Below are 27,668 nucleotides of genomic sequence, written 5' to 3' on the forward strand. Positions count from 1 at the left end.
ACGCCGCGCTCCGAGCTGCATCCAATCAGAGCTGCAGCAGTGAGCGCGTCATCCTGTTCTTCCCCAGTGATTTGCTTATTGAATAAAGGTACATTTTTTTGTTCACATTTACCTGTTTATTAAAATTGCTGTCAATGTTCATTAAAATAAGCCCTCCCCTGAAAATAAGCCCTCTGGTGTTTTTCTGTCCAAAAAATATAATAAGACAGTGTCTTATTATCGGGGAAACACGGTATGTATATTCTTTCATAGATTTTACCTTTGGGAAAGAGCTTCCGACTCATCCAGATTCTTGTTTTATATATGAGGAAACCTCAGAGAGAGGCTAAGTAACTTGCCCAAGGTTGCACAGCTCTTTGATTGCAGAAGGTCTCCTGAATGTCAGTGTTGAGCCAGAGACTGCAGTCATATGGCATCCCCCCCTCAGGCACATACTCTCTGAGCATATTGCTTCCCCTAATGAAATAGTCTTTTTGGATGACTTGTGAGGGCTTTTCCTACCCTAAATCTGTACTCTGGATTTCAGTGCTTAAATGTCATCTAGGTAGATTATCAGTGGCCAATTTTTAGTTCCAGGCTGACTTTCCCTAGTGTTTGAGGCTTGTTTGAGCCCACCTCAGCTTAGCCAGCCACTATTTTCCCAGGGAATGCAAACTGGTTTTTAATATTAATCAAAACTACACATAATTATATCCATGGGAAAAATATTATGTATTTCAAGGCCAAATGTGTTGAATGTCTGGTTTTTTTGCAGTTGTGCCCTATGTATTTATTTGCATGGATAATTGGAAGCTGACTCTCCACAAATATCATTGAGCAAGCACGAATTCCCACCAAATCACACAGGAAGTTTGAGATAGAAGAGCTTAGAAGAGTTTAGAGTTCAGTTTGTTCAGTCTCTTCATTTTTGAGATGAAGAAATGGGAACACAGAATATTTAAGTAACTTATTGAGGCCACACAGCTTTTTTAGGACAGTCAGGACTAGAACTCAGGGTTCCTGTCTTCTAGTTCAGTGCTCTATCCATGATACTATTTAGACTCAGTAAATTGGACTTAATGTAATTTTATCAGCCCCAGGTGTTGCTGCCTGAATATTTACCAGCCTGACCAAATTTGTAAGGTGCTCAGTATGTGTGGGTGCTTGCTTATTTATGAGACTTCTGATTTGAATGGGAAATTGCAATTTGAGGCCTGTTAATTTGCAAGTTTTAATTCACTCAGGTAACTAAGATGTCAAGTTGTGTGATAGAAATTATAAGCCACTCAGAAATCGAATTGGAATTTCACTCAGATTCATCACTGTGAGACCTTAATATTAAGCTCTTCTATAAATCCATCTATAAATGCCATTATTATTATTACAGGGACTAATAAAATTTAGTTCAACTCATATATCTTAAGTGCTAGCTGTATGTTAGGCCCCCTGCTAGTGACTGTTCCTTTTCATATAATTGGCTGATGGGGACAAATGAAGTTTTTCAGCAGACATACCTCCCTGTGGAAGGAAGGGCAAGGAGGGGCAAGTGCTATCTTTTGTCTTCTGTTGTTCTGTTGGGCCTTGACCACCATTTTTAATGTGGGGGTGGGGGGAGGAGTTGTACACCTGTTCTTTCTGTGAGATGGCATTACAGGCTTGGGTGTGTACTCCAGTGACACGAAATAAACCCGGGCCTAGAAATACAAGATTCTCAGGCCTTGTCTTGTTTCTGACATTAATTTGCTGTGTGACTTTGGGCAAGTCTTTTCCTTTTTTCTTTGGTTCTTGATTCTTCTATAAAATGGGGATAACACCTCCTCTCTCTACATCAGAGAAATTTTCTAGAACTCAATATGCTTTCAAAATGCATTCAAAATGCACTATAGACATGACTATTTGAAAAGATGATTGACATCTGGAACATTTTAACTCCTTATTACATGTTTTCACTAAGATGGTTCTTTTCATTTGGAAATACTTTGCAAATAACATAATTTGCATATTACATGGATTTTGAAGGGTCATTGAATGATTTTTTTGGGGCTGAGGGGTGTAGTGTACTAAACTCATAGATTTTTAAAGAAATATTTTGTTGTTTACCCTCAGACCAGTTCTTTCTTCTACTGTCTTACTCTGCTTGACATGTCAAACCCCCCTCCCCCCCGCCTCCCCTTCTCCTGCTCTGTAGTACTTTCAGGAACACAATCCTGCTTAGATTTATGATCATATGTTGCCCCAGTTACAGTGGAATGACTGTGGCCCATGCCATGCTGCTTTTAATAAGTGGCCACTAGCTTTTTGTTATACCCTTGCATGCTGTCTGCTATAGGCAGAGGGCCTGGGGTCAAGCCCTGACTGTTATTGCTAGCTCTGTGATTGTGGCCAAGTGTTTGAACTCTGATTCTCAGTTTTCTGATCTACAAAATGTACACAATGTTTCTGTTTACCACACATGGTTGTCCTGAGGAGTAAATGATACATTGTACGTGAAAATGCTTTGTAAACTATAGGTATTATGTAAATATAATTATTGATAATCATATGTCAATAGAATTTTAAAGAAACCTGGGACCTTACAGTCATTAATCCAGTCCCTTTAAATAACAGATGATTTTAGGTACAGAGTAGTTCAGTGACTAACTCTGAGGTCACATGCAAATTAAGTGGTGAAGCTTTGACAGGAACCCAGACCTCCTGGGCTTTGTCCAGGGCATCTTCTGCATGCTTAGTGCTGGCTGGCTGATGTCTGCCCTTACTTCTCATCCCTGCAGTCCCCCTTGGAGACACTTATTGAGTGTGATTATCCTTAGAGACCTTTGGATTTGGTCCCAGGGCAGTTCATCAGAAGCATATTGGAATTCAGATGGGAAATCAGCGCCGACTTTACTCCAGTGACTTTAGTTTGGGGGCTTATATATGGGCATCATTTAAGATGTCAGAAAAGCTTGTTTTTTGTTAGCTCTTTATCATTTTATTCAGTAGCTTCTCCCCTCCGTGGTGCCCCCCCCCCCCGAAATTGTGTTTTTCACCATTATCATTTGTTCCCTCGTTTATACTGGAAATGTGCTATTTTGTTTATTTAAATTTTTGCCACAGGACACATCTTGATCAGGAAATCTGAACTTGTTTATTTTTGTTTTCAGGGGCTTTTGATGGAAGGCCAGCAGACTATATGTTCATGCTCCTTTTTAACTGGGTTTGCATCGTTGTATCCTTCTGCTGCTCATCATTACTGCCCATGTGAATGAGCCCCTCCTTTATTTGTTTGTTCATTTCATTCATTTATTTATTTATTTTGGAGGGGGGGGGAAGGCAAGGCAATTGGGGTTAAGTAAGAGCCCCTCCCTTTTGTGTTTTAAAAATCCAAGATTTCATCAAACCCTGCACATTGTTGGTCTCTGCTTGCTGGTAATCCAGCCTCTGGGGTTATCCAACCTTATCCCTGGGGTTAAGAAGAGCCGAGATGTTTTTTCTCACTATTTCCTTTGTGAGACTTTTCACATTTTTGTGTGGGTTTCATTCCTCTTCTTGCTTCCTGTTCTTTGTGTTCTCATGCGTGACAGCTCGTTGACTACAGAAAGAAGAGATGCAGTACCTAAAGGGAGCTTTGAAAACTGTGGTTATCTTGGAAATTTAGTCTGAAATCAGCCTAAACCCTTTTGTCACTACATTGTTTCCCTAGGCTTCAGGTACTCAGTGGTAATTAAGCCCCACCTTGCAATAAAGAACCTGTCTTGGTAAAAGGACAGCATGGAGTCCAATTTGCTCTTTGCATCAACAGAATTGTCAGCAGGCCGGGCCCTCCATCTTCTGAATCCTTATGACAGACGGTGAGAGCAACAGAAGGAAGGAACTCACTGGTTCAGATCCTGTGCAGAGTTGGTGAGGCTGGCAGCAAGAAAAATTGCCTTTGGGCTTTTAAACTTCCATTTTCAGCTTGGAAGAGAGCCAGTAAATAGGGCCCTGTTGGGTCTTTTCTCTCTTCTTTTTGGAAAGTTGTTTTCTGAGTGCAGCCACACTTTGAAGTCCAGTAATGAGCACAGCCCCAAGGAGCGTTGGCAGTCCCTATTCCAGAGGGATGAGCACTTGTCTTCTCTGCCTGAGAGAGAAATGCTGAAACTCTTGGAGGGCAAAGGTTAGGCAGATTTGAGTTTTGTATGTAAAAGCAATTAATTTCTACAGTTGCTTGTTTCTTGATGGCATTTGTTGTAAAATGTGAAGAGTCACCCCAGACTACGGCAGCATATAGTATGTGCTTGAACATTTTAAGCAAACTGAACTATGGGAAATGTTTTTCGCTTTTTAATTTTACTTTCATGCTTCAGAGCAATGACTTGGACTAGATAAAGCCCCAGCATAAAACCTCCAACCCAGATTCTGTGAAGGAAAACCTTTTATTGAAAAACATCACCAACCACCGCCAAAAACCGATAACCAAATCAGATTTGATTATGCACATTATTTCCTGTTCAATTTTCTTTAACTATACAAACTAAGATCACTGGTTTAATAATGGACATGCAGGTAAGTACCTCCATTAAAAATAAATATTGGCTTGCAAAGATTTTTAATATATTAACTGCTTTATCAGAAGAATTGCTTGTGTGTTACATGTATGTGCTATGGTGTTTTAAAACATTAATATTTTATTCAGAATAAGCTTTTCACATGAGAAAATTGGTGATTTAAGGCAGTGCTTTGGGGACTTATTTGCCTATCTTTTGCATTGTGTTTTCGTTAGCTCTCTTAAGGTAATGGGCATGATGCTTCTTAAATGCCTTTCAAATGGGGGGAAAAAGGAATAGAATTTTGGAAAAAAGCCTATGTCCATTTTCTTCTTTATCTTAACACATTACTTGTGTGTTTCCCAGCTGTGAGTTTCAGGTCGTCCACTCCCTCCCTCCCCCACTTCCTCTTTTGCTTATCTCTCTCCATGGGTTCTTGTCCAATAAAATATACATTGGACTAATTTATGTGTATTGCCTAATCCATCTGAAAGTAGGTAGGTTGTGTTGCATCTGACCTTTATCTGCCTAGTGGAATTGATCCATTCATTTCAAGATTTCAATTACCCCCTCCCCCCCCCCCCCGCACAAGTCGTTATACTGTGTTTTTAGCTCCTTATCCCTTTCATGTTTCACTTTTTGTCAGGCATATGGCTATTTGATTATTTTCAGTTTATGCTGTATACATCTTGCTTGTACATAGTTTTTGTGTCTCCCTCATTAGACTGGGAACTCCTTGAGATCAGGGACTGGGTTTTTTTCCTCTCTTTCTTTGTTTTTTCCTTTCTCCCAGCACTCAGCACAGTGCCTGGCACATAGTAGGTACATAATAAATGCTTAATTGATTGACTGATGATCAGGTGCTTATTTATAAACTTAAAAAAAAAAAAGACAATGGCTTGCATAGCCTAAATGTAAAACTTACTAGATTTGGATCATGTTCCTTTTCCCCCTTCCTATTCCAGTTTAGGGTGTATGTTTCCTCATTTTCCTTTTTATGTCCATCAAGAATAGTACCACACTGAGGTGCTTGGTTGTCTTGTCAGGTTCAGTTCTATCTGGATAGGATTTCTTTGTAAGTCTGTTGCTTCACTTGGCCTTACATGTGTGATTTCTTTTGCAGTTGCTGATGATTCCTTTGATCATGTCAGTACTCTATGTCTGGGCCCAGCTGAACAGAGAAATGATTGTATCATTTTGGTTTGGAACACGATTTAAGGTACATTCTCCAGAGATGAAAGTCATCTTCCTTCACCCCTCTGGATGGAGGGCTCACAGCCTTCTTTTCTTCAGCTCCAAGATCCAGTTTCTGGCTCCTCCAGAAGAGGTCACTGCAGAGCAATATACTACAGGCAGCTCTAGGGGCTGAGTTTTTATTTATTTAGTCTGCTTAAAAAGACTAACCTTGTCTGAACTCCTATGCTATTTTAATATGGGTAACACCTGTTGGAGCAAAAGGTGGTGGGTGCTTTACCTCACAAAAAGGTCAATTTGTCTGAAGCAGGAGAGTTTTTTCTTGTTGAAGTCAGGTAGGAGGAAATGCTTCATTATTGAAAATCCTATTTTTGAGCTTTTCCCGTCTCCTGTTTCATTTGAGTATAGTTGTGTGAGTTTCAGGCCTACCCATGGAATGAATGATTGAAATGGGTATGCTTTCGTTTCTACTCAGCTATGTGATAGAAACATTCAAATTGCTTTGTTTTCTACAATTGAAGAAACTGAGGATCCGAGTTGCTAGATGCCTTGCTGAATTTGTATAGTTAGTTCATGATAGAAATGGTTTGTTTTAGGCCAGTGAACAGCATCTCCATTGAAAAGTACAAAGTGTACTGTAAACAACACCTACAAGCCAAGAGATGAAGGGGGCTTTCCAGATGAGACAGTGTGGGCCAGTAAAGAGTCACATTGGGGCTCAGATCCCAGCTCCTCTGGCTTCTGATATTCTGGGACAAGATGAGTCACTTCACCATTCTGATGTACAAGTAGCAATAATGCCTGCCCCAGGCCACCGCCTCACAGGCAGCTTATGTAATGAACAAATGAAAGGTGCTTTTTGGACTTCCACTCCCTTTCTCCCTAGTTAGAAACAACAACAATAATAAACCATAGCCATGAGGTTTAAAAGTTATGTATATACATGGCCTGTTTCAAGATAATGTACATATATGATCTTTCTCTTATGTGAAGAGGTTAGAAGTGATTGTTGTCCTCACAAAAGTTTTTGTAGAGTGCCATTCCTGCTTTTCATGACTTAATGAGGTGTTAGCCTAATACTCATCTGTTTGTATATTTCTTTCTAGGCCTGTTACTTGCCTTGGGTCATTCTTGTATTCAACTACATTATTGGAGGATCGTAAGTATTATTATATTTTGTTTCTTTGGGAACTTAATAATCTTCTCCCCTTTATTCTCCTTTCTGTCTTCAGAAATATTAAAATAGAGAATGCTAGCTTGGAATGTTCTGCTATTCCTATGAACAAATAACTGCATTGCACTAACGTAATATACTTCTGTTCCTTATTGTTGCAGCTTATTGAATCCCAGGGTGCTAAGGACTTAGGTTATGAAATGGTTACTATTTTGATAACTCATTATTGTTGGATAGCATATTTAAGTCATGGTAGAAAGTGTCTTTGACCTTTTTCTTTATGCAGTGTTTCTTCATGTATTAATTTTTCAGATCGAGTTGGTAAATATCTAAAATTGCATATGGATTGACTGTCCCTCAGGGATTTAATCTTTAAATATTCTAACTAAAATGATTAATTTTGTCTGCAATAATCTTAAAATACTTAGGAAACTCTTATGCTGAGATCATTCCAGTCACAGAAGTGCAAGTTTTTTTTCTAGGTGGAATTTGTCATCTGAAGTGGAAATAATTTTTAAAGTACAGGAAAATTCTGTCAGAGTTTGCCTATGAGACCAAATTTCAGAGTCCTTCCATCTGAATATACTTTCCTTGTTTTCCTGTGTGTTAGTATGGATTTATACCAAATTTGTACTAGTGGGGATAAAAATGTTATTCTGTTAAAATTTAATAGAGAATGTAAGTAGGTGGAAATAAGCTAAGTGGAAAGAGTGTTCAGCATTCATTAAGCTTTTATTAAGCTCTTACTACATACCAGGCACACTGGTGATAAAAAGATGAAAAGGAAATAATCCTTGCCCTCAAGAAGCTTTACATTCTAAGAATTCTTTATTTCTGTGAAGTATTATCTGGTTTTAAATGATTCCAGTAGGCAGGATGTCAGTTCTGTCACCTAATACATTGTTAGGGTTGAATCTACTGAATATTAGCGAACTGAGACAGCTAATCATGGAAGCAATTTGTGCACATAGAACCTGGGAAAGGAAACTGCTCTTCCAAAACACATCGATAAAACAGGAGAGAAGAACCCCATTTGATGAACAGCTACCTAGGCATAGTTGTGGTTATTGACTGACTGCCTATAATAAGCACGATAAACTTCAAAATAGACACTTCAGATCTGGCTGTTGGGGGAGAGCAGAGAGATTGTGATCTCTACAATGTTAAATATAGAGATTTCTAAATGTAGGGTTATGGAAGAAATGAAAAGAGAAAATATTTAGTGTAGGGATGCCTAATAGAGGACAAATTTCCCTTTGTAAGTATAGTCAGGTGCCTTCGTCATCCATCAGATTAATGTTTTAGAGAATAAACTGCAAACAGGACTTCCCACTAACCTTTCCTGCCACCTTTTTTTTTTTTTGCTTTTTTGGAGGGCAATTGGGGTTAAGTAACTTGCCCAAGGTCACATGGCGTGTGTGTGTGTGTGTGTGTGTGTGTGTGTGTGAGAGAACTGTCTGAGACCGGATTCGAACTTGGGTTCTCCTGACTCCAGGGCTGGCATTCTACTCACTGCACCACCTAGCCGCCCCGACACCCTTTTCTTTTTGACAAAGTTAGGATCATAATGGTAGTTGGAATTCTCTCTCTTCCTTGATTCCATACCTCAGAACCCCTTGACATCATCTCCTATTTGCTCCATTTTTTTCTGTGGTCTCTGAAGAGCTAGGCTTTCTTTTTGCCAAGTCTAACTTCTCATTTTGGGTCTTTCATCCCATCCCCTCCTTTAGGTGTTTAAAAGCAAAACCACACTTTCACTCGATTCAGTCATCCCCTCAAGCTACCATTCTCACCTTCTTTTCAAACTTCTAGATAAAGCAGTTTACACTAAGTTCCTTTATATTCTCATCTCCCATTCACTTTCTAGCCCCTTAGGAAATCTGGCTTTCAGTCCTACTTCTTGACTAAATCCAGATCCGGATCTCTGATGCTATGAAAAAGATCTCTTCCAGGCTTCCGAAGGTATCTCAGTCCCTAAATCCAATGTCCTTTGCTGAGTACTCACCCTTGATCTCTTCATTGCCCATCACTATTGACTTCCTAGATATTCTTTTCCCCCTGGGTTTTCATGATGCTGTTCTTCCTTAGTTCTCTTCCTCCCTGTCTGTCTGATCAGTTCTTAGTCTTCTCTGCTGGATCATCATCATCATCGTCATCATTGTTCTGTTCCATCAGGGGTATACCCCTCCTGGGCTCTGTTCTGGGCCCTCCTCTCTTCTTTCTCTATGTTTTCTTTATTGAAGATCTCAATAGCTCCCATGGAAATCATTTGTCAGCTCTGTGTAGATGGTTCCAAAGTCTTATTTCTCTTGACTTTCTATCCCTATGCTGCCAGTTGTCTAGCAGACATTTCACCTCAGATAGTCCAGAGGGTGTCTCACGTGCAGCATGTCCTAAATGGAGCTCATCTTCGCCCCTGCTTTTCTTTAGTGTTCTGTTTCTTTTGACTATTTGTCATCTTTTTGGTCACCTAGGCTAGCAGCAGCCTGGGAATCATAAGTTTTTCCTTCACATTTCCCTGTTTTGCATGACTGCATATGTACCGTGTTTCCCCGATAATAAGACACTGACTTATTATATTTTTTGGACAGAAAAACACCAGAGGGCTTATTTCCAGGGGAGGGCTTATTTTAATGAACATTGACAGCAATTTTAATAAACAGGTAAATGTGAACAAAAAAATGTACCTTTATTCAATAAGCAAATCACTGGGGAAGAACAGGATGACGCGTTAACTACTGCAGCTCTGATTGGATGCAGCTCAGAGCACAGCGTGCGTTTCCCGGGGGAGGGACGGTGCATACAGAGGGTACCGTAATGTAGCATGTAGAGCAGGGGATCACCTTCACTACAGTAGCAATCTCAATAGGGCTTATTTTCGGGGGAGGGCTTATTTTCGAGGAATCTTACACAGTAAGGGGAGGGCTTATTTTCGGGGAAACACGGTATAATCCATATCAAATTGCTTGCCGTCTCAAGGATGGGGGAAGGGCAGGAAGGAGGGAGAGAATTTGGAATGCAATTTTAAAAAATGATTGTTTAAAATTTTATAATGTAATTGGAAATTTTTAACAAAATGAATAAAACTATTTTTTAAAAAAGAAAAGAAATAATAAACTTAATTTAAAAAAAAATCCATTTGAACCAAACAAACATACAAAAAAGACATTCCCCATTTCCAGTCTGTTGATTCCAACTCCACAACATCTTGTGTCTACCCATTACCCTTATTCAGGCTTTTGTAGTGTCTTGTCTGGACTTCTCCTAATTGACCCCCTCTTCTCCCTACTTCCAGTCTCTGTCTTCCCCAATTCATACTCCACATGGTGGCTGTATTGGTAGGCCTAAAGCTCAAATATGAACAAGTTACTCTTTTGCTCCTCAAACTTAGCTCTTACTTTTAGAATAAGATACAGAGTCTTCTGTTTGGCATACATAAACCTTCACAGTTTGACTCCAATTTGTATTTCTAGTTTGATCTCACTATTTTTTTATCTTTCTCTTTCCTTCTTCCTCCTACCTTGCCCCACCATGGTCTGGCCAAGTGGGCTGACTTTTGATGTTGCCTTTACACAGCATTCCATCTCCTCTTTGTGCTTTGGCACAGGCTTCATGGTGCCTGAAATTCTCTGCCTCCTAGGTCCTTTTTAAGGCTTTGCTTTGGTGGCAAATTTCTACACAAAGCCATTCTTACCTACTTCCCTACCCAATACCTTTTATTTACTTCTTATATATTTTTGTACCTTCTCATCTGTGTACCTGCTGTTCCTCTCAATTGAGTATAAACTTGAAGTCAGGGTCTGTTTCCCCTTTGGCCAGCAAAGTATTTAGCACAGAGTATGAGCTGTAGTGAATAGTTGAGACTAATGGCCATGGAAGAATTTCAAATAACAGACTAATGCAGGGCTAAATTTTCCCTGCCCATCACTGAAATTGCTTATAGGAGCATAGGCTCATAGAATTCTTCTGCAGTCCCTGGGGCTTGGTCACTTCATGAGCCACAGTACAGGACATTGTTGCTGATCCTTCATGGGAACATAGTTCATAGGGTGCTGGCCTTGGGGTCAGGAAGACCTGCATTCAGATCCTGCTTCTGACACTAAACTAACTCTGTGATCCTGGCAGGTCACAGCCTCTCCCAGCCTCAGTTTCCTTTTCTGTAGAATGGGAGTGATAATAGCACTTAACCTCACAGGATTGTTGTGAGGCTCAAATGAGATAATGTATATAAAATGCTTTTAAAACTGTAAAGCATTATGTAAATGTTAGCTGTATTGTCCTCCTCCTTATTATTGTAAAGATTCAAAACCTTTCATTGTTTGCAAAGTTCCTGTAGAATGTGACTTTTCTTTTTCAGGGTTATCAATGAGCTGATAGGAAATCTTGTTGGACATCTATACTACTTCTTAATGTTCAAATACCCAATGGATTTGGGAGGAAGAACTTTTCTGTCTACACCTCAGTGTCTGTGAGTAGTTTTCTTTTTTTCCATTTTAATTGTTATCACCTATCTTTCACCAATCCTGCCAGCTTCTCTGTGAGCTAAATAGGATAGGAATTAACTTCTCTTTGGGAGAAGAAATCTGAGGCAGAGACAGTAAATTACTTGAGAAGGATCACAGAATTAGTGGGAAGGCAAGTGTAATTAAGGACAGGTCTCAATTCCTAATTCTCTGATCCTTCCATAGGTCTGTAAATGACTAGGCCATTGATCTATGAAACACTAATTCCCACAGAATTAGTGAAGTTGGAAAAAATACCCCCTGCCCAACAAAGTAACTGAATTTAAGGGCAGCTTGCTTCCCTAGAGAGAGGGTTGACATTGTCTGTGTTACTCTGTATTTACGTAATACCACGGAGTCTTAGATCTCCACAACTGGATAGCAATCATCTAGTCCTGTCTCCTCCTCAGTTTACAAATAAGGAAACTGTAGCTAAAAGTTTGAGCAATTTGCCCAAGGTCACAGGGTTGTTGCAGAGATGGTTTGCTTGATTCTCATTCCAACATTGTGTCCACTCTTAAGTTTTTTGAATACCTGCCATTTGGAATAACACTATTTGGAAATCAGAGTGGGTTGCTATTAACATCTAATTTTTTTTTCTTTTTTTTGCTTTTTGGAAGGCAGTTGGGCCTTCCAAAGTCACACAGCTAGTAAGTGTGTCAAGTGTCCAAGGCTGGATTTGAACTCAGGTCCTCCTGACTCCAGGGCCGGTACTCTATTCACTGTACCACCTAGCTGCCCCTACCCTCATTTCTAAACACCTGAGGTTGTGATTGGCTCAAGAAAGTAAATTACATTAATAATAGGAAAGGCACCTTCTCTTAAGTAGATGCAGAGAGTATTCAGAAGTACATCCCTAACACCTTTCTCTCCCCATGATACCATACCTGACTTTTACTGTAGAAATCACATTAGAGACAGGGGTGAGAGTACTTTACTGTGCTTCAGGTTTATTGTGACTTATGTAGGTTAAGTGCTTGACACATAGGAGGCACATGGAATCTGTTTGAATTTAAATTAATCACTATTTCACTAACTTTATTTCTGTTGAAAAATATATTTTATCTTCTAAATGCCAACTAGAGAATGAACTGTTTAATGTTCACCCTATTTGTAAGGCACTGCCTCTGTTGTGAATCCTGGAATGAGAATATTGTGAGGTAATTCTGATGGTCAGTCCATAGGGGGAAGGCAGTGCTACCCTGGGCTGAATCCAGGAAGAGACCTAAAGGGATCTTAAATCTGATTAGCAGCATCTCCCTCTAGGTATGGAGGGGAAAATAGAGAGGTCAGAACCCCAGAGGGAAGAATCCAGGTTAAAGGAAAGTGCTAGGGAGCGTGTAGAAGGAATTATTGAATGCTTTTAACCTATGCTAAAAACACTTTATTGACCTGAGCCCCTTAGCTACATATCATTTATATGCCCCAATTCTTACATTTTTTAGCAGTAACAAGTAATAATAACAAAATCAGTTAGTATGAGGAGGTTTCTGAAAGGTCCTCTTAGGCTGTGGTAGGATGTCAAGGCCCTCACTGAGAAGAAAACGTGCTGATGGCATCATTGTGCCCATCTTCTTCCTGCTCTAAAATCCTGATAGATCCACAAGCATTTGTTAAAGGTTTACATGCCAGGAACCATACTAAGCCCTGGGAATACATAGTTGTGGCCTCTTCCTGTGCAGCTGTTTTTCTAAAGTTTGGGGAAGCCCCAGTTCATGCTCAAGGGAAGAGTGTGACTGCATTTGGAATTGGGGGACCTTGGTTTAAATCATGACTCTGATACTTAATCTACCTGTATAACCTTGGGCAAGTCACTTCACTTCTGAGCCTCAGTTTCCTCGTTTGTAAAATGAAGGTGGAGGATTGAATGAGACTCTTTTAAGTTCTGTTCCAGCTCTCAGTCTTTGGTCTTGTGAGCTCTTATATGATTCTAGTTGACTAGAAAGGAGACAAAAAGAAAATACCCTCATAAATTCAGGCATAAGAATGGGGAAGGAGTCAGAGGACTTTAGTTCTGATCTTGACTCTGCTTTTCTGTTGATCAAGTCCATTAACCTCTCTGTGCCTAAATTCCCTGGTTTATAAAATGAGGGGGTTGGGCCCAGTGGTTTCAGAAGGTCTAATCCAATGGGTTTCCTGTGACCATCCGAGGAAGGAAGCAAAAGCCTGTTAAGAATGGGTCAGCCACAGAGCCATCTGGATGCCCAAAGCCTGGTTGGCAGTCATGTCTGATCTCACGTCTGAAACACAAAAATGTTTTGAAATCCTAACAACTTGTGTCTAGATTGTGCTTTTTACTTTTTAAACCGTTTTCTTACCCTGTCAGTTTGGCTGATTTGCTGTCCTGATTCCCATAACTGACAAGAGAGGGAGACAGTTTCCTGACAGTTTAGGAAAAGCCTTGGCTGTGTTTGTGAGCAGGGGGCTGTGGTTGGGAGAAGGGTATAGAGGTTGGAGGCCAGAGGCACAAAAGGGACTTAGTTCTTTTTTGAACTCTGTTGCTTCTAGTCTCTGAACACAAATGACAAACCTACTTTTTAAATGATCATAGGGCGCACCAGCCAAATAACATTTTCATCTCTGGTTCACATCTCTGGTTGCGCAAGATAATTGTATTAACAAAATCAGCTATAGTTTGGTCTCTGCCTCCTTTGGAGGAAGCAGGTAGCTTCTTCTCCCTCCCCACTGGCTCCATAGATCCTGGGGCACTGAATGCAACAGTATACATTAGATCTGTGATTTTTAGTGTGCAGAGATAGACAGTTCTGTGATTTCTAATGGCACCACAACCCCTGCTTTCTTCTGGAGCTTCTTGGCTGGTGGAATCCTTTCTGCTGAATTTTGTTAAGATGATCACATTACACAATGTAACTTAAAATATGTTCATTGCAAAAGCAATAACTGCTTCAAAATTACCATAAATTTTTGTTGATTATGTATAATTGGGTGTCTTTTTATACTAATTACTTGCATTTAATTTCCCTGTAATATGTTTGAGCAGTGGAAACAGCTTCAGTATTGTCTTACAGCAGCAAAGCAAAATTGCCCTTAGTGTGGTGTCTTTTTTTTGTAGGAATATTGTAATGTTAGAACCAGTCATCATAATGTTGAATAAGAGGCTTTGAAAATGTACTTTAATTTAATATTCAATATTTATTTGTTTAAAGAGGGGAAATGTCAGTGTTAGAACGCTAAGATGTGGCAGTGTTTTTGGCATTCCATTTTAAAATGAAATCCCAGAGGGGTAATGTTAGATATGCTCCTTTAGTTACTTTTTTTCTGATGAAGAGTGATTCATTGTGCTTCTCAAGAAAGAAAACAACGCCATGAGAGGTGATATTCATGTCAGGGGAAATAAAATCATGTTTCATTTCTAAGACCCAGAGTGGTTATCACCAGAATCAAGAGAGTTAGAAGAAGTTTCAGAGGCTATCCAGTCCAGCCCGTACCTCTGACCTTTCTGACCAGTGAAAACCCCAGGTGAAGGGGCGGCCACATATGTACCTCCCTGGGCCACTTTTGGACAGTTTTGATCGTTTGAAAGTTCTTCCTCTCTTGTGCATTGCTCCTGGTTCTGCTGTCTGGGGCCACATACAGCAAGATTAATCCTTCCACATGAGAGGCTTTCAGCCCACATGAAGACAGTTAGCTTGACCTCTTCCTGTGCCAAGTCTTATCTTCTCCAGGCTGAACATCTACAAGTTGTTACTCTCTAGCTTGTCAATATTTCTTTTTTTTTTTTTTTTGCCCTTTTTTTTTTTCTTGGAGGGCAATTGGGGTTAAGTAACTTGCCTAATGTTACACGGCTAGTTTTTTTGTGTGGGTGTTAAGTGTCTGAGGCTGGAACCGAACTCAGGTCCTCCTGACTCTGGGGCCAGTGCTTTTACTCATTGTTCCACCTAGCTGCCCTGTCAGTATATTTCTTAAATGTGGTACCCAGAACTGACCACTACATGAAGTAGTTGGTTGTATCTATCCTATCACCTCCCCCATCATGGATGCTGTTAGCTTTTTTGGCTGGCCTATTGCAGAATTTTAAGACTTATTTTAAATTTGCAGTTCACTAAAACCCCCAGGTATTCTTCAGAAAAACTAATGTTTTGTGGTATCTCCCTGTTCTTTACTTGTGAAGTTGGTTTTTTGACCCTAAGTATAGTGTATGTTTATCACTGACTTTTTTCATCTTAGTTTGGCCTTGGTTTGTGGAGACATCTGTTTTTAACAGTCATCCATGATGTCATGTGTCCTTCTGCCTTGTGTCACCTGCAGGTTTGATAGGGATGCCATCTGAGTGATAGGAATGTTGAATAGCATGGGGTCCATGATGTCCTGTCTGCTTGAGATTTCTGAGCAAGTCAGTATCACCCCTTTAATGTCTACTATTTGGGTTCAGTTATGCAACCCGAATCCACCACATAGTCACTTAACTCCCCTGTTTCTCCAAATTGTCCATGAGGAGAGCATGATTTATCAACCAATCCTTACCTGTATTGTTTTTGTAATTTTCAGCCATTGTTCTAGGTTCAAATCAGGAATTATTTAATGAGTACTGATTAAGTGACCATGTTAGATAAAAAAAAAGTAGGGGTAAAGGTCTTTAAGAAAACTTTCCCTTTTTTGTTGGGGGCACAAACCGCACATGAAGCTACAGGAGAACAACATAAGATCAGCTGGTAATAAAAGAGCCAGATAAGAATAACTAGAAAAGGAGTTCAGGGAGAAGGGAACACTCAGGGTAGGCTAGGTAAAAGCTTTGTTGTGGAGGGATTGGCTTTGGAGCTAGGCCTCCAATGATGGGTAGGATTTGGCACTGTGCAAAGGAGAGGGCCCCTGGGGGCTGTGCCCTTTTCTGTAGCACAGTTAAGCTAGATTCCACTCAGGATATGACTCTATACCTTTAATAGCTTTTTTATTAAGTAGTGTCCCTCTAGCTTGAAGCTGATTCGGCTCTCTTCTTTGTCCCCCTCCTCCGCCCCCCCCAACCTTAATAATACATCTTGACCAGAATAGCGCAAATCTAAGCACACTTATACAGTTGTTTTCTCACTATGCTGAACTTGAAATGGTAAAAAATGACTTTCTAGTATAGCAACTTCTCAGCTGGGAGGTGGCAGACCTATTCTGAAACTGATGCTCAGGGATGTTTTAAACCACATCATTTACTCTCTTGGTTTCTATTTTATTTTGTGTTCACAGTAAACATTTAGGTAGTGCCTAAAAGTATGGAGTACCGAGCTAGGTGGAAAGGTCCAGTGAGGTCTGCCCACTTGTGGCAGGCTCAGGATGTCAGGCAGGTGCATTGGAACTCCACTCTGTGCATTAGGAATCCCAGGCAGATTTCGTGCATCTCTAAAATAGAAGACTAAAGACTACATTGAAGGAAGATTTAAAAAATTAGCATTCCTTTTGTCTGGGTGCAACAACTACAGTGACGTAATTGAAGTTTATAAAAACCCTTCCCTAAATCCAACAGTGATATGCTTCCTAGTACTTAATTGAGAAAGAGGCTGCTGTGAAAAATTTGTGAGGAAAGTGCCACATAAGGATGAGTTGTTATTTTTATATTCTGAAACTGAGGAAGAATTTATCTTTTAGAGGTGTGAATTTAAGGCTTCAGTTATGTGGAAATTCATCTTTTTTTCCCTTCTTCCCTCTTCTTCTCCCCCTTCCTTCCCTGTTCCAGGTACCGCTGGCTTCCTAGTAGGAGAGGAAACGTCTCTGGATTTGGTGTTCCGCCTGCAAGCATGCGGCGGGCTGCAGAACATCAGCTTGGTGGAGGTGGTCGGCACAACTGGGGCCAGGGCTTCCGACTAGGAGATCAGTGAAAAACTCATTGGTGTCAGCAAACAGTGATCTTGGGCAGTTCAGGATTCTTCCTGGTGTGGGTTGTGCTTAAGACCTGTGTTTTATCTAATGCTGGTGGATCTGGCCCCTGCAGAATGTTATTTTTTTCAGTACAAGACATATTGTTAAAAGTCCCGAAGAAAGATGTTAAATTTCCCTCCAAATTAGTGATCGCGCTCTACTCTTTACTACTCTGAAGAAAGAAACATCAACTCTGCATCTTTCAAAACCAGCTGCTGTTTTTTGTGTCTTTTCTTCCCCTTCCCCCTTTTTTTAACAGTGAGTACTCTGGTCTGAGTTTGAATAGCTCTGTAGATTTTTGTTTCTGTGGCTTATCCAAAACTTTGTCAAAAGACTGATTCTAAGGAAAACCTTCCCCCACTCCCCCGCTCCTCTCCCCACCCCTCCAAAAATGCCATCACCCTTTGAAATTTAGAGAAGGTCATTTATTTAGTGATGCTGCCTTTATGGTGAGCTCTCCTACCTTATGATGCTGACTCTTGAGGTCGGCTTGAGTGCCAGGAGCTGTTGTGGAAGGACAGTTTTCCTTGCCTGTGGTGGCGGAAGGAAGAAAGGCATAAGAATTTGAGAAAGAAGATGGGGAGAAGATTGGCTGAGAGCAGAGGAAGCGATAAGGACAGAAGCTGACTTTGGCCCTGACTCTTAGCATGTTGAGTGTTGGAAGAGGCCCAGCACTGACCCCCTCTTCGGGGGCTCCTGCAGAGCTGCAGCCAGACCTCACCTGTGACCATTCACCACATTTCAGATATTTTTATGTTTCATTTGACATTTTATTGAGTCATTGAGCCATGCAGATTTGTATTAGGATTAGCAACCTTGTCCATCATGGGTTATGAATGGGAGAGTGTTGCTTGCCAGATTCCCCCTTTTTAAAAAACAAAACCAAATAAAACATGTGAATTGATCCCAAACTGCATTATATAGTAAAAGTTAAATTTTTTCAAGGTGAACACAAGAAGACCCAAATGGATTGCAAACACATTTTGGGTTATCAGGTGTATTTAGAATTGTTTCTGTTTTTGTCATTCTGAGACATGAGTATATAACTTCTGTGAATCAAAACAATTTGGAAATCTTTTTCCTAAATGGGTTATTTTTTTTCGCCATCAGAGCAAGTTTTGTCACCAAATAAAGCTTTCGAAGCCTACAGTGTTTCACACAGCTAAATGTTTCTTTTTTCAATATATGTTCTTAGTCTTAAGCCAGCTGACTTTGCCATGGTGTCCTTATGTAGTTCCACAAATTTGAGTCAGGATGAACTAGCTTTGAAACCTTTCTGATCCTCATTCTCATTGAAAGAGGCACTGTTCTGGGCCCTAGTGATGCATTTTGGTTTTCCATACACAGGCATGTACAAGGGATTCAGGGATGGTTATGTGTGTTGTTATTCAGGACTTTGTTGGTGGAAAAAAGTTCCTTATTTTCAATACTAAATTTACAACTGCTTTCTTAACACCTGCCTCTCCCCTCCATTTTTATTTATATTTTTTAAAAAGTTAGGCAGAGAGCATCTGAAATTTAGTGTCATACACATTCTGCTGTTGGCCATAAATAAAGTTTGCCTATACAATTTTAGAAGCCATTCTATTATAAGCTATTATATTTTGTCTGTACTACCACTGCACTTGGGCATCCCTGGAGTAGTCTTTGATACTGGTTCCGTACTTTCCTTTTTAAAATGGAGCCTGATGGCGAGCTAAGCGCCAGCTGTTTAAAGATCAACTGCAGTGGTTTCTAAAACTACACAAGTGATCTGCACTGTGCTCACCATAACATTGTCTCTCGTAAACACTTCTAAGAAGATATAGTTGATTGATCTTTTCAGGATCCCTTGTTATGCTTGAGACTGGAGTGATCTTAACTAAAAGTGCTTACATGTGTTCAGCTCACTAAAGCCTATGGCAGTGGAATCTCTATGCTTTTTCTATCGAGAATGTTTCTTTATGTAATCAAACGTTGTGTTGGCATAAAGATGATAAATTTTACAACTTGAAGGTCTATATGTCATTGTAAGTTTCCTCAAAACTTTTGTACTGTCTGTTTAATAGTACCATTTTCTAGGGTGATGCTTGTGAGACTGAAGTCATGGGTTTGAGCCCCTAGGACTTATTACCGTCATACTCCGTATGCCCTATTGCTGCAGACTGTACTCCTAGCCTTTGCCCTTTGCAGAGGGGTCCACGAAGGACATATGGGTAGCTCATTGCCATAGCTGGATACCAGACTCCAAGCACTTTACGGACAGGGAGGCAATGGCCTTGCTTTTGTTGATGAATGACTGCCTTTGACAGCACATGCTCAGTCGTATATCCAGAACAGTTAAGTGGCAATGTCTGTAGCAATAATAAATGTCTAAAGCTTAATAAATGTTGACTGACTGACCAAAGCAGCTGTCTTCCTATGCCTGTCTTGGTTTTTGCGGATAGTGAAGACTTGTACTTATAATATAGTGGGTTTTCTTTATCACAAGGTATCACTGTCATCAAGTTACATACTTTATATGGTAGTGGTTCTTGGGCATGTTTAGTTTGTGAACTAGTGACAGAGTAAGGTCCGTCCCTCCCTCCCCCAAGTCACTTTCCAACGACTTCCGTTTACTGTGACAAAACAAGCTGACAAAATCCACCAGAATTCATGGAAAAATGAAGCTCTACAGCGTGAACCTGGGAGCATGTCTGCTTCATAAATGTGCCTTCTTAATGACTGTTGAGCTCCAATGTGTGCATGAAACATGCTTCCTAGCGTTCCTTATGGCTGTATAGAGGATTAAGATAGGCATAAAACAAAGCAGCAAGGATAGGACATAGGAGTGGATGCTTTGTATTTTGGAAGAGACGAAGATCAATTGTATAACCCAGGGAATTGGTAGGTAAAGTGTCAGGGAGGAGTGGGGCTGTTGGAACTAGGTATTTCAAAATAAATAGCTTTTTGATAGGTAGAGATGGTGAGCAGGTGGAGGTGTCTGTGGTATGTGATACTTAAATGCATGCATTTTAGAAACGCAAGCATAGACATAAATCAGCCTTCCAGGTTTTCTACTATAGACCACAGTATACAGGAGAGCATATTGTTTAAATCAGGGGTGGGGAACCTGTGTGGCCCCCAAACTTCACAGAACAAAATCCCCTTAATAAAATGGTTTGTTCTGTAAAACTTGGAATCAGTCAAAAGGCCGCATCCAAAGATCTAGAAGGCCACATGTGACCTTGAGGCCGCAGATTCCTCACCCCTGGAAACCCTGTGTACAGTATGCTTACTGAATTACTGGAAAGTGGAGTGTTAAAAAGGTAAGCACAGGGGCGGCTAGGTGGCTGCAGTGACTAAGAGCGCTGGCCCCGAGGAGGACCCGAGTTGGGTTCCGACAGATACTTAACACCCACACAACAAAAACTGGCTGTGTAACCTTGGGCAAGTTACTTAACCCCAGTTGCTTAAAAAAAATAATAAAAAGGTAAGCACAGCTGGAATTCTAATCCTTTCTTCCCCAAATTTTTCATTGACCTAATAATGGTAGCCAGACTCTTGGTGTTACTGAAAGACCACAGTGTGGTATCGAGGTTATTGTATGGAGTGTATCTCTTTTAAGAATGAAACAAGTTCCCATCTCCCTCTGGGGTTGCTTTCTCTCTTTGTGCCAGTAAGAGGTTTTTGGAAAGTTGATTTTTTATTTAGGGTGCTAGACCTGTTGAATTACTGAGAGTAAAGGAAGAGGACCTCAACTAGAGCACTTGGCTTTTAGCCCAAAGACTTGGCTTCATTCCCCTGCTTTGATGTTTAACCATTTGTGAGCAATGTCTCTGGGCCTCATCATGATGCTCCCTCCCTCGTGGGCTGGTGAGGAAAGTGCTTTGGCAATTATAATGTTCTCTATAAATGTGAACTAATGTTCAAGTAGGAGACTCTTGAGAGTCTAGTGTTAGGAAGATAAATTGGAGTAGCACAGTAATAGTAATTAAAAACCCATTAAAAGAGACTTAAAGTCACTTGAACAGTAGGAGGCTCTGCAGAAATAGTTCCACATCAGGAAAGAACACTGAATTTGGAGCCAGAGGAACTGGGTTCAAATCCTGGCCTTGCCACTTACTGCCCCAGGAAGGTTGCTTAACCTCTGTTGGCCTCAGTTTTGCCTCACCTGTCAAAGGAGGAGGTTGGATGAGCTGAACCACTAAGATACCTCCTAGCCTTCAATCTGTGGTGATAATCCCCTAGAGTTGGATTGAATGATCCCTGTGGTCTCTTCAGCTCAGATTCCATGACTACTGACCCTCTCCTTTGCTCTCACTTGACAATACAGTTTACGTCCAAGTGCATAAAAATATTGGGAATCCCTGACCCCTGCTAACTACCTTGTTATCTGGATTGCTCTAAATACTTTTAGCTCCCTACTCCCTGCTAGTAGGGCTAAACTGTGTTTTAATCAGAGCAGCGGAAATCATGTCAGCTGCTATTTTTTTTTGGCGGGGGAAGGGAGTCAGAATAAGTAGAAATGGAGAAGAGCTGTTTAGCAAGTAGGCACTTAGCAAGTTTTGCACAGGAGTTGAGAAGTTACGCAATTCTGCCAGGATAAAGCCAAGGTCAAACAGGATAATATTCAAGTCACTTAGCAATTTAGGTCTTTCACTACCCTTTCAAAATCCTTTCAAACCTTTTCAAAATCTTCCCCTTTATCCTGTGACTTGAGAACTAGAAGAGACCTCAGAAATCATCTAGGCTAACACCCCTGCCCTGCCATTTTGTTTCTTAAATTGCGTACTTGGTGGGTACTCCCTCTCATAGTGTAGATTATACCTTTTCATCCATGCCCTTTGGTCTGTGTTCTTCCATGTATTATAGTATCTACAATAGGTCTACTGGGTATGTTGGGGGCATCCTTTGCATCTTTTATCAGGTCAGTATAGATTGGTCATATGGGCTGACCCATCACTGTTCCGTCATTCATGCTACATGACTGGCTTGCCTTCTTTTCTGGTCATACATGTCTTTGAGCATGTACACTGTTACACACTGTTCTTTGTTATTAGTAATATGCTGCTGCCTGTTTATGTCTAGAACTTCATAAATCAGATCTGTAATCTCTCGGGAGAATTTGACCTTCCTAACCATCCATACAGAGGGAAACCCCCAAACATTTTTTACAAAGAAGTAAACAGAGATCCAGAGACAGAAAATGATGTCCAAGCTTAGACAACTAGTGACCAGCAAATCTGGGGCTGAACCCAAGTCACCTGTTTCTGTCTATGATCTCATGCTGCCCTTTGCAAATAATACCCAGGAGTTAACATCAAATGCCAAAATTCATTGATGGCTGAAGATAGGCTGATAAAGCAAGGTATTAGTGGTTTAGGAGTTCCTAATCTCCTTCAACAGTGACAGACAACTGTCTTTGCCTAAGGATGCTGAAATTTAGTGCATATTGATTCTCTTTCCTCCCCACCAGGGGCAGTCTTCCCTTTCCCCATCACCCCTCAAATCCCCTGACTCTCACAGGATCCAAAGTGACTAGTTTTGGCTCTGGAACTATAGTATTGGTTGCTTCCTTTACAATTGAAGTTCCATGCACATTTTGCCCAAATATTCTTTTTTGTGAATCTGGCTTTTTCAGAAGAATGAAATGTGGCTTACAGTTGGTTGACTTTTTAAACTTGATCTGATTCCACATGAAGGGACAGACCTGCAGAGAACAGCCTCGGTCCAAGGAGGTTATTAACATTGGGAGTATTGGCTTTCTTAACTAGTCATTTTAAAATACAGCATTGGACTTTATTCTAAGAAAATGTATCTGCTGGCATTAGCTTTAGTGCCAGATCCCTTTTTGTTCCCAAAGAATCAAGGGTCAGCCAATTGTTAGTAACTGTTGAATTTTCCAACAGGCATTTTGAAATTACCACTAAAGCAGAGAGATGTTTGCTGAGAACTTAAGTTTTTAGCACCAAAGTAAGAATATATCTTTTTGGTATGGGGTTCTGTAGCACCCATGGTTCAGGGGAAAGTATTTGGACGAAGAGTTGAGGCATGGGTTCTAGTTTTGATTCTTTTAGCATCTGTGTGACCATGGGCAGATCACTTAAGTTCACTGAAACTCGTCTGTAAAATGAAGGGATATAACCTATATGAACTTGGTATAGTGGAGACAGTATTGGACTTGGAATCTCTTTCTAAATCTCCCTCTTCCCCCGGCCCTTATTAGTTGTGTGCCCATGGGAAAAGTCACTTATACTTTCTGGGCCTGAAAAAAATATAAAGTGAGTAAGTAGGACTCTGGTTTCTTTGGGCTCCACAGCCATGATCCTCTGATCTTCAGTTTCCATGTGGTGTAATGTGTGATTCTATGTTGAGCATCTCTAGAGATAAAACAAGTCCCTGCCTTCTAGGAATTTACCATAAAAAAATGTAACATTTACAAGAACAGAAGGTTTATGTATGTGTGTGTATATGTATGCATATGTACTATCAACTGATTCCTAAGATGAATTGCTGAAATCACTTATACCAACACGGATTTGGGATAAATCAGTGTAGGAAGGCTTCCTGGTATAAGTCTGACACAGGCTTTGGGGAAAAAAAGGTAGGAACATGGTTTGCTATTAACAGCTGACAAATAATACTTTATAGTTTACAAAGTGCTTTATATACCTTCTTTGATTCTCACAGAAACCCCATGAAGTATCTGTGCCCCCATTTTACAGTCAGTTAACTATTTCTCAATCACCTACTATGTGTTAGGTACTGAAAGAGTTCCTCCCTTCGAGGAACCTGCATTCTAATAGCAGGTACCGGGTTTTGGCCTTTCTTTGTATCCCTACTGTGAGCAAAGTCCCTGTGACACAGTGAGTGCTTAATGTATTGACTGATTTAACTCATTGATAAAAACAAAGCAGATATTTGGTAGCTTTGAAGGGGGTAGTACTAACAGCTGGGTAGACAAAGAAAGGCTTTATGTACTAGGTGATGCTTGAGTGGAGTCTTGAAAGGAGGACAGGAATTACAAAGCCACAGAAATGGAGTGTCACATGTGAGGAACAGCAAGAGGGCCATTATGCCTGGGGCATAGGAGGGGAGTGATGCATCAGGTAAGATAGGACCAGGTTGTAAAGAGCTTTTTCTTTTAAAAAATTTATATTTTTTCCTCAATTACATGTAAAAGACAATTAACATTCATTTTTTAAAAATTTGAGTTCCTGTGCTCAAAGGGTCTATAAAAGTGTTTATACCTTTTGACCCAGCAATAGCACTTCTAGAGCTGTATCCCAAGAGATCATAAAAATGGGAAAAGGATCCACATGTACAAAAATAGGCATAGCATCTCTTTTTGTGGTGGCCAAGAACCAGATATCGAGGGGATACCCATCAATTAGGGAATGGTTAAACAAGTTGTGGTATATGAATGTAATGGAATACTGTTGTGCTTTAAGAAATGATGAACAGGTGGACTTTAGAGAAAATTTGAAAGACTTATATGAACTGATACTGAGTGAGGGCAGCAGAACCGGGAGACCATTGTATATAGTAACAGCCACAGTGTGCAAGGACTGATTTTGATAGACTTAGCCTTTCTCAGCAATGCAAGAAACTAAACAATTCTACAAAGGACATATGATGGAAAATGCCAGCCACATCCAGAGAAAAAGCTATGGGGTTGGAATGCAGAACAAAGCAGACTATTTTATTTTTTGTTTTGTTTTATTTTTTCTTTTTCATGTTTTTTCCCATTTGTTATAATTCTTCTATACAACATGACTAATGTGAAAATTTGATTAATAGAAATGTATGTGTTGAGCCCATATCAGATTGCAAGCCATCTTGGGGGGTGGGGAGAAAATTTAAAACTTACAGAAGTGAATGTTGAAAATTAAAAATAAATAATTTAATAATAAAAAATTGTAATTCTAAATTCTCTCTCTTCCTCCCCTTCCCAAGAAGGTAAACAGTACGACAGTTTATGCATGTGCAATATGCAAAATATTGTTTCATTTTAGTCATTTAGTATTTATTGCTGGGTTAAAGGGTACACACAGTTTTATAGCCCTTTGGTCATAGTTCCAAATTGCTCTCCAGAATGGTTGAATCAATTCACAACTACACCAATAGTGCATTAGTGTTCTGATTTTTCCACAACCCCTCCATTTATCATTTTCCTTTTCTGTCTGATTAGACAATCTGATGGGTGTGAGGTGGTACCTCAGAGGTAAAGAACTTTAATTGTCTTAAAGAACAGTTTATCTGTGATTATAGAAATAATAGGAAACCACTGGAGTTTATTGAGTAGGGGGGAAAGGATATGGTCAAATCTGTTCTTCAGGAAAATCACTGGCAGTTTTGTGAAAGGTGGATTGGATGGGAGAGACTTAGGCAGGGAGATCAATTAGAATGAATCTGAATTAGGGATTATGGGTTGAGAGAATTGAATAGATGTGAGAGGTGTGGAAAAAGAAAGGCTTGGCAACTGATTGGATATGGAAGGTGAGAGAGGTGAGGAGTTAAGAATGACGAAGGGCTGCAAACTTGGGTGACTGGAAGGATGGTGGTGCTTATAACAAAAATAGGAAAGTTTGGAGGTGGCGTGGGTTTTGGGGAAAAGATAAGGAATTATACTGGAAGAAATGGAAACTCTAACTCTGGTTTTATCTTAGGAGAAATATAGAGATTAAAAGAGATTTACTCAACTTCATTTAGTATGTCTGAGACTCCATAAGATCAAAAGATTTAGACTTAAAAGGGAAATGAGATAGTTCAGCTTCCTCAAAGGAGGAAACTGAGCAGGCAAGTGACTTGTCCAAGGTAATAATAATAGCTCACATTTATGTAGCACCTACTATGTGCCAGGCACTATACCAAGTGTTTTACAAATATCTTATTGCATCCTCACAACAACCCTGCAAGGTAAGTGTTGTTATAATCCCAATTTTGTAGTTGATAAAACTCAGGTTACATGGCTGGCCTTAAGAAGTGCCAATGCTAAGTGTCTTAAGGCTGGATTTGAACTCAGGTCTTTTTTAAAATTTAATTTAAAAAATTTTTCTCAATTACACATGAACAAAATTTTTTAGTGTTCTTATTGAAAATTTTTGAGTTCCATATTCTCTTCTCCCTCTCCCCTTGTTGAGAAGGCAAGCAATTTGAGGTAGATTATACATGTTCAGTCATGCAAAACATTTCCATATTAGCCATGTTGCAAAAGAAAACAGACCAAAAAAAACCCCAAAAATAATAAAGCAAGTTAAAAAAAGGCATTCTTCAATCTGCATTGAGACTCCATTAGTTCTTTCTCTGGAGGTGGATGAAATTTTCATCATTAGTCCTTCAGAATTGTCTTGGACCATCGTTGAGAATAGCTAAGTCATTCACAGCTCTTCATCATCTAATATTGTTACTACTGCGTACAGTGTTCTCATGGTTTTGCTCATTTCACTTTGCAAGTTTATGTAAATCTTCCCAAATTTTTCCAGAAATCTTCTCCTGTAGCACAATAGTATTCCATTACATTCATATACCACAACTTGTTCAGTCATTCACCATTTGATGGGCATCCCCTCAATTTCAAATTCTTTGCCACCATGAAAACAGCTGCTATAAATGCTTTTGTGCAAGTAGGTCCTTTCTTTTGATCTCTTTAGGATATAGACCTAGTAGTGGTATTGTTAGGTCAAAGGGTGTGCATAGTTTGATAGCCCTTTGAGCATATGAACTCAGGTCTTTCACAATCCAGGATCAGAGCTCTATTCTTTGAACCACCTAGCTACCTCTCAAGTAGCAGAGTCAAAGATTTGAACCCAGGTCTTATGATCCAGTCCTATTTCTACTATGCCATACCTGCTTATCTATACACTTTTGTACCTTCTTTAAGTAAGTCTCATCATCTTAAAGGCAATGACTTTTCCCTAATTCCTCTCCTTTGATGAATAATTCCACTTGGTATATGCAGCTGGTGCTTCTAGTGACCATCACCACCTTTGCTTCAGGGAATGTAGCTTCCATAATAAATCCTGGGCCTTCTGCTTTCCTACACTTTTTTGGTGATCTCCAAAGGGTTGAGTTATATCTATGCAGATAAATACTGTATACATTTAACCGTATTTCTCTCCTGAGCTACCTGCTGGATGCATTAAGCAACTCAAAACTCAGTAAGTTTAAAATGTAATCATTTTGGGGCGGCCAGGTAGCACAGCGAGTAAAAGCACCGGCTCCAGTGTTGGGATGACCTGGGGATCAAATCCAGGCTCCGACACTTAGCACCCACCCAGAAACACCTGGCCATGTAACCTTGAGCAAGTTACTTAACCCCAATTGCTTAAAAAAAATGTAATCATTTCTCTTAAACCTACCTCTCTTCTACTCTTTCTATGAATGGCACCACTATGCTAGTCATTCAGGTTCCCAACCTATGGGTCATTCTGGATTCTTTCTTTAATTTCCCATATTCAAATTAGTTGCCAAGTCTTACCAGTTCTA

General features: G+C 40.0%; 1 protein-coding gene across 4 annotated transcripts in view; it reads left to right on the plus strand.

Annotated features, from left to right (window-relative positions):
• Positions 1 to 27,668, plus strand: part of DERL1 (derlin 1) — a 65,055-nt gene that overhangs the window by 24,602 nt on the left and 12,785 nt on the right. For 3 of the 4 annotated variants that reach the window (XM_069081055.1, XM_069081058.1, XM_069081059.1), the window contains exons 3-7: positions 3,123 to 3,187; positions 4,477 to 4,503; positions 5,608 to 5,703; positions 6,785 to 6,837; positions 11,210 to 11,320. In XM_069081055.1, the coding sequence (XP_068937156.1) occupies positions 3,123 to 3,187; positions 4,477 to 4,503; positions 5,608 to 5,703; positions 6,785 to 6,837; positions 11,210 to 11,320 (352 nt within the window). Of the gene's footprint in view, positions 1 to 3,122; positions 3,188 to 4,476; positions 4,504 to 5,607; positions 5,704 to 6,784; positions 6,838 to 11,209; positions 11,321 to 17,037; positions 18,381 to 27,668 lie in introns of those variants that run through there. The other variant, XM_069081056.1, reaches the window with a different exon arrangement.

Source organism: Petaurus breviceps, unplaced genomic scaffold, assembly GCF_028583685.1.
Source record: "Petaurus breviceps papuanus isolate PSGF00001 unplaced genomic scaffold, PetGlider_PUasm1.0 98, whole genome shotgun sequence".
NCBI lineage: Eukaryota > Metazoa > Chordata > Mammalia > Diprotodontia > Petauridae > Petaurus > Petaurus breviceps.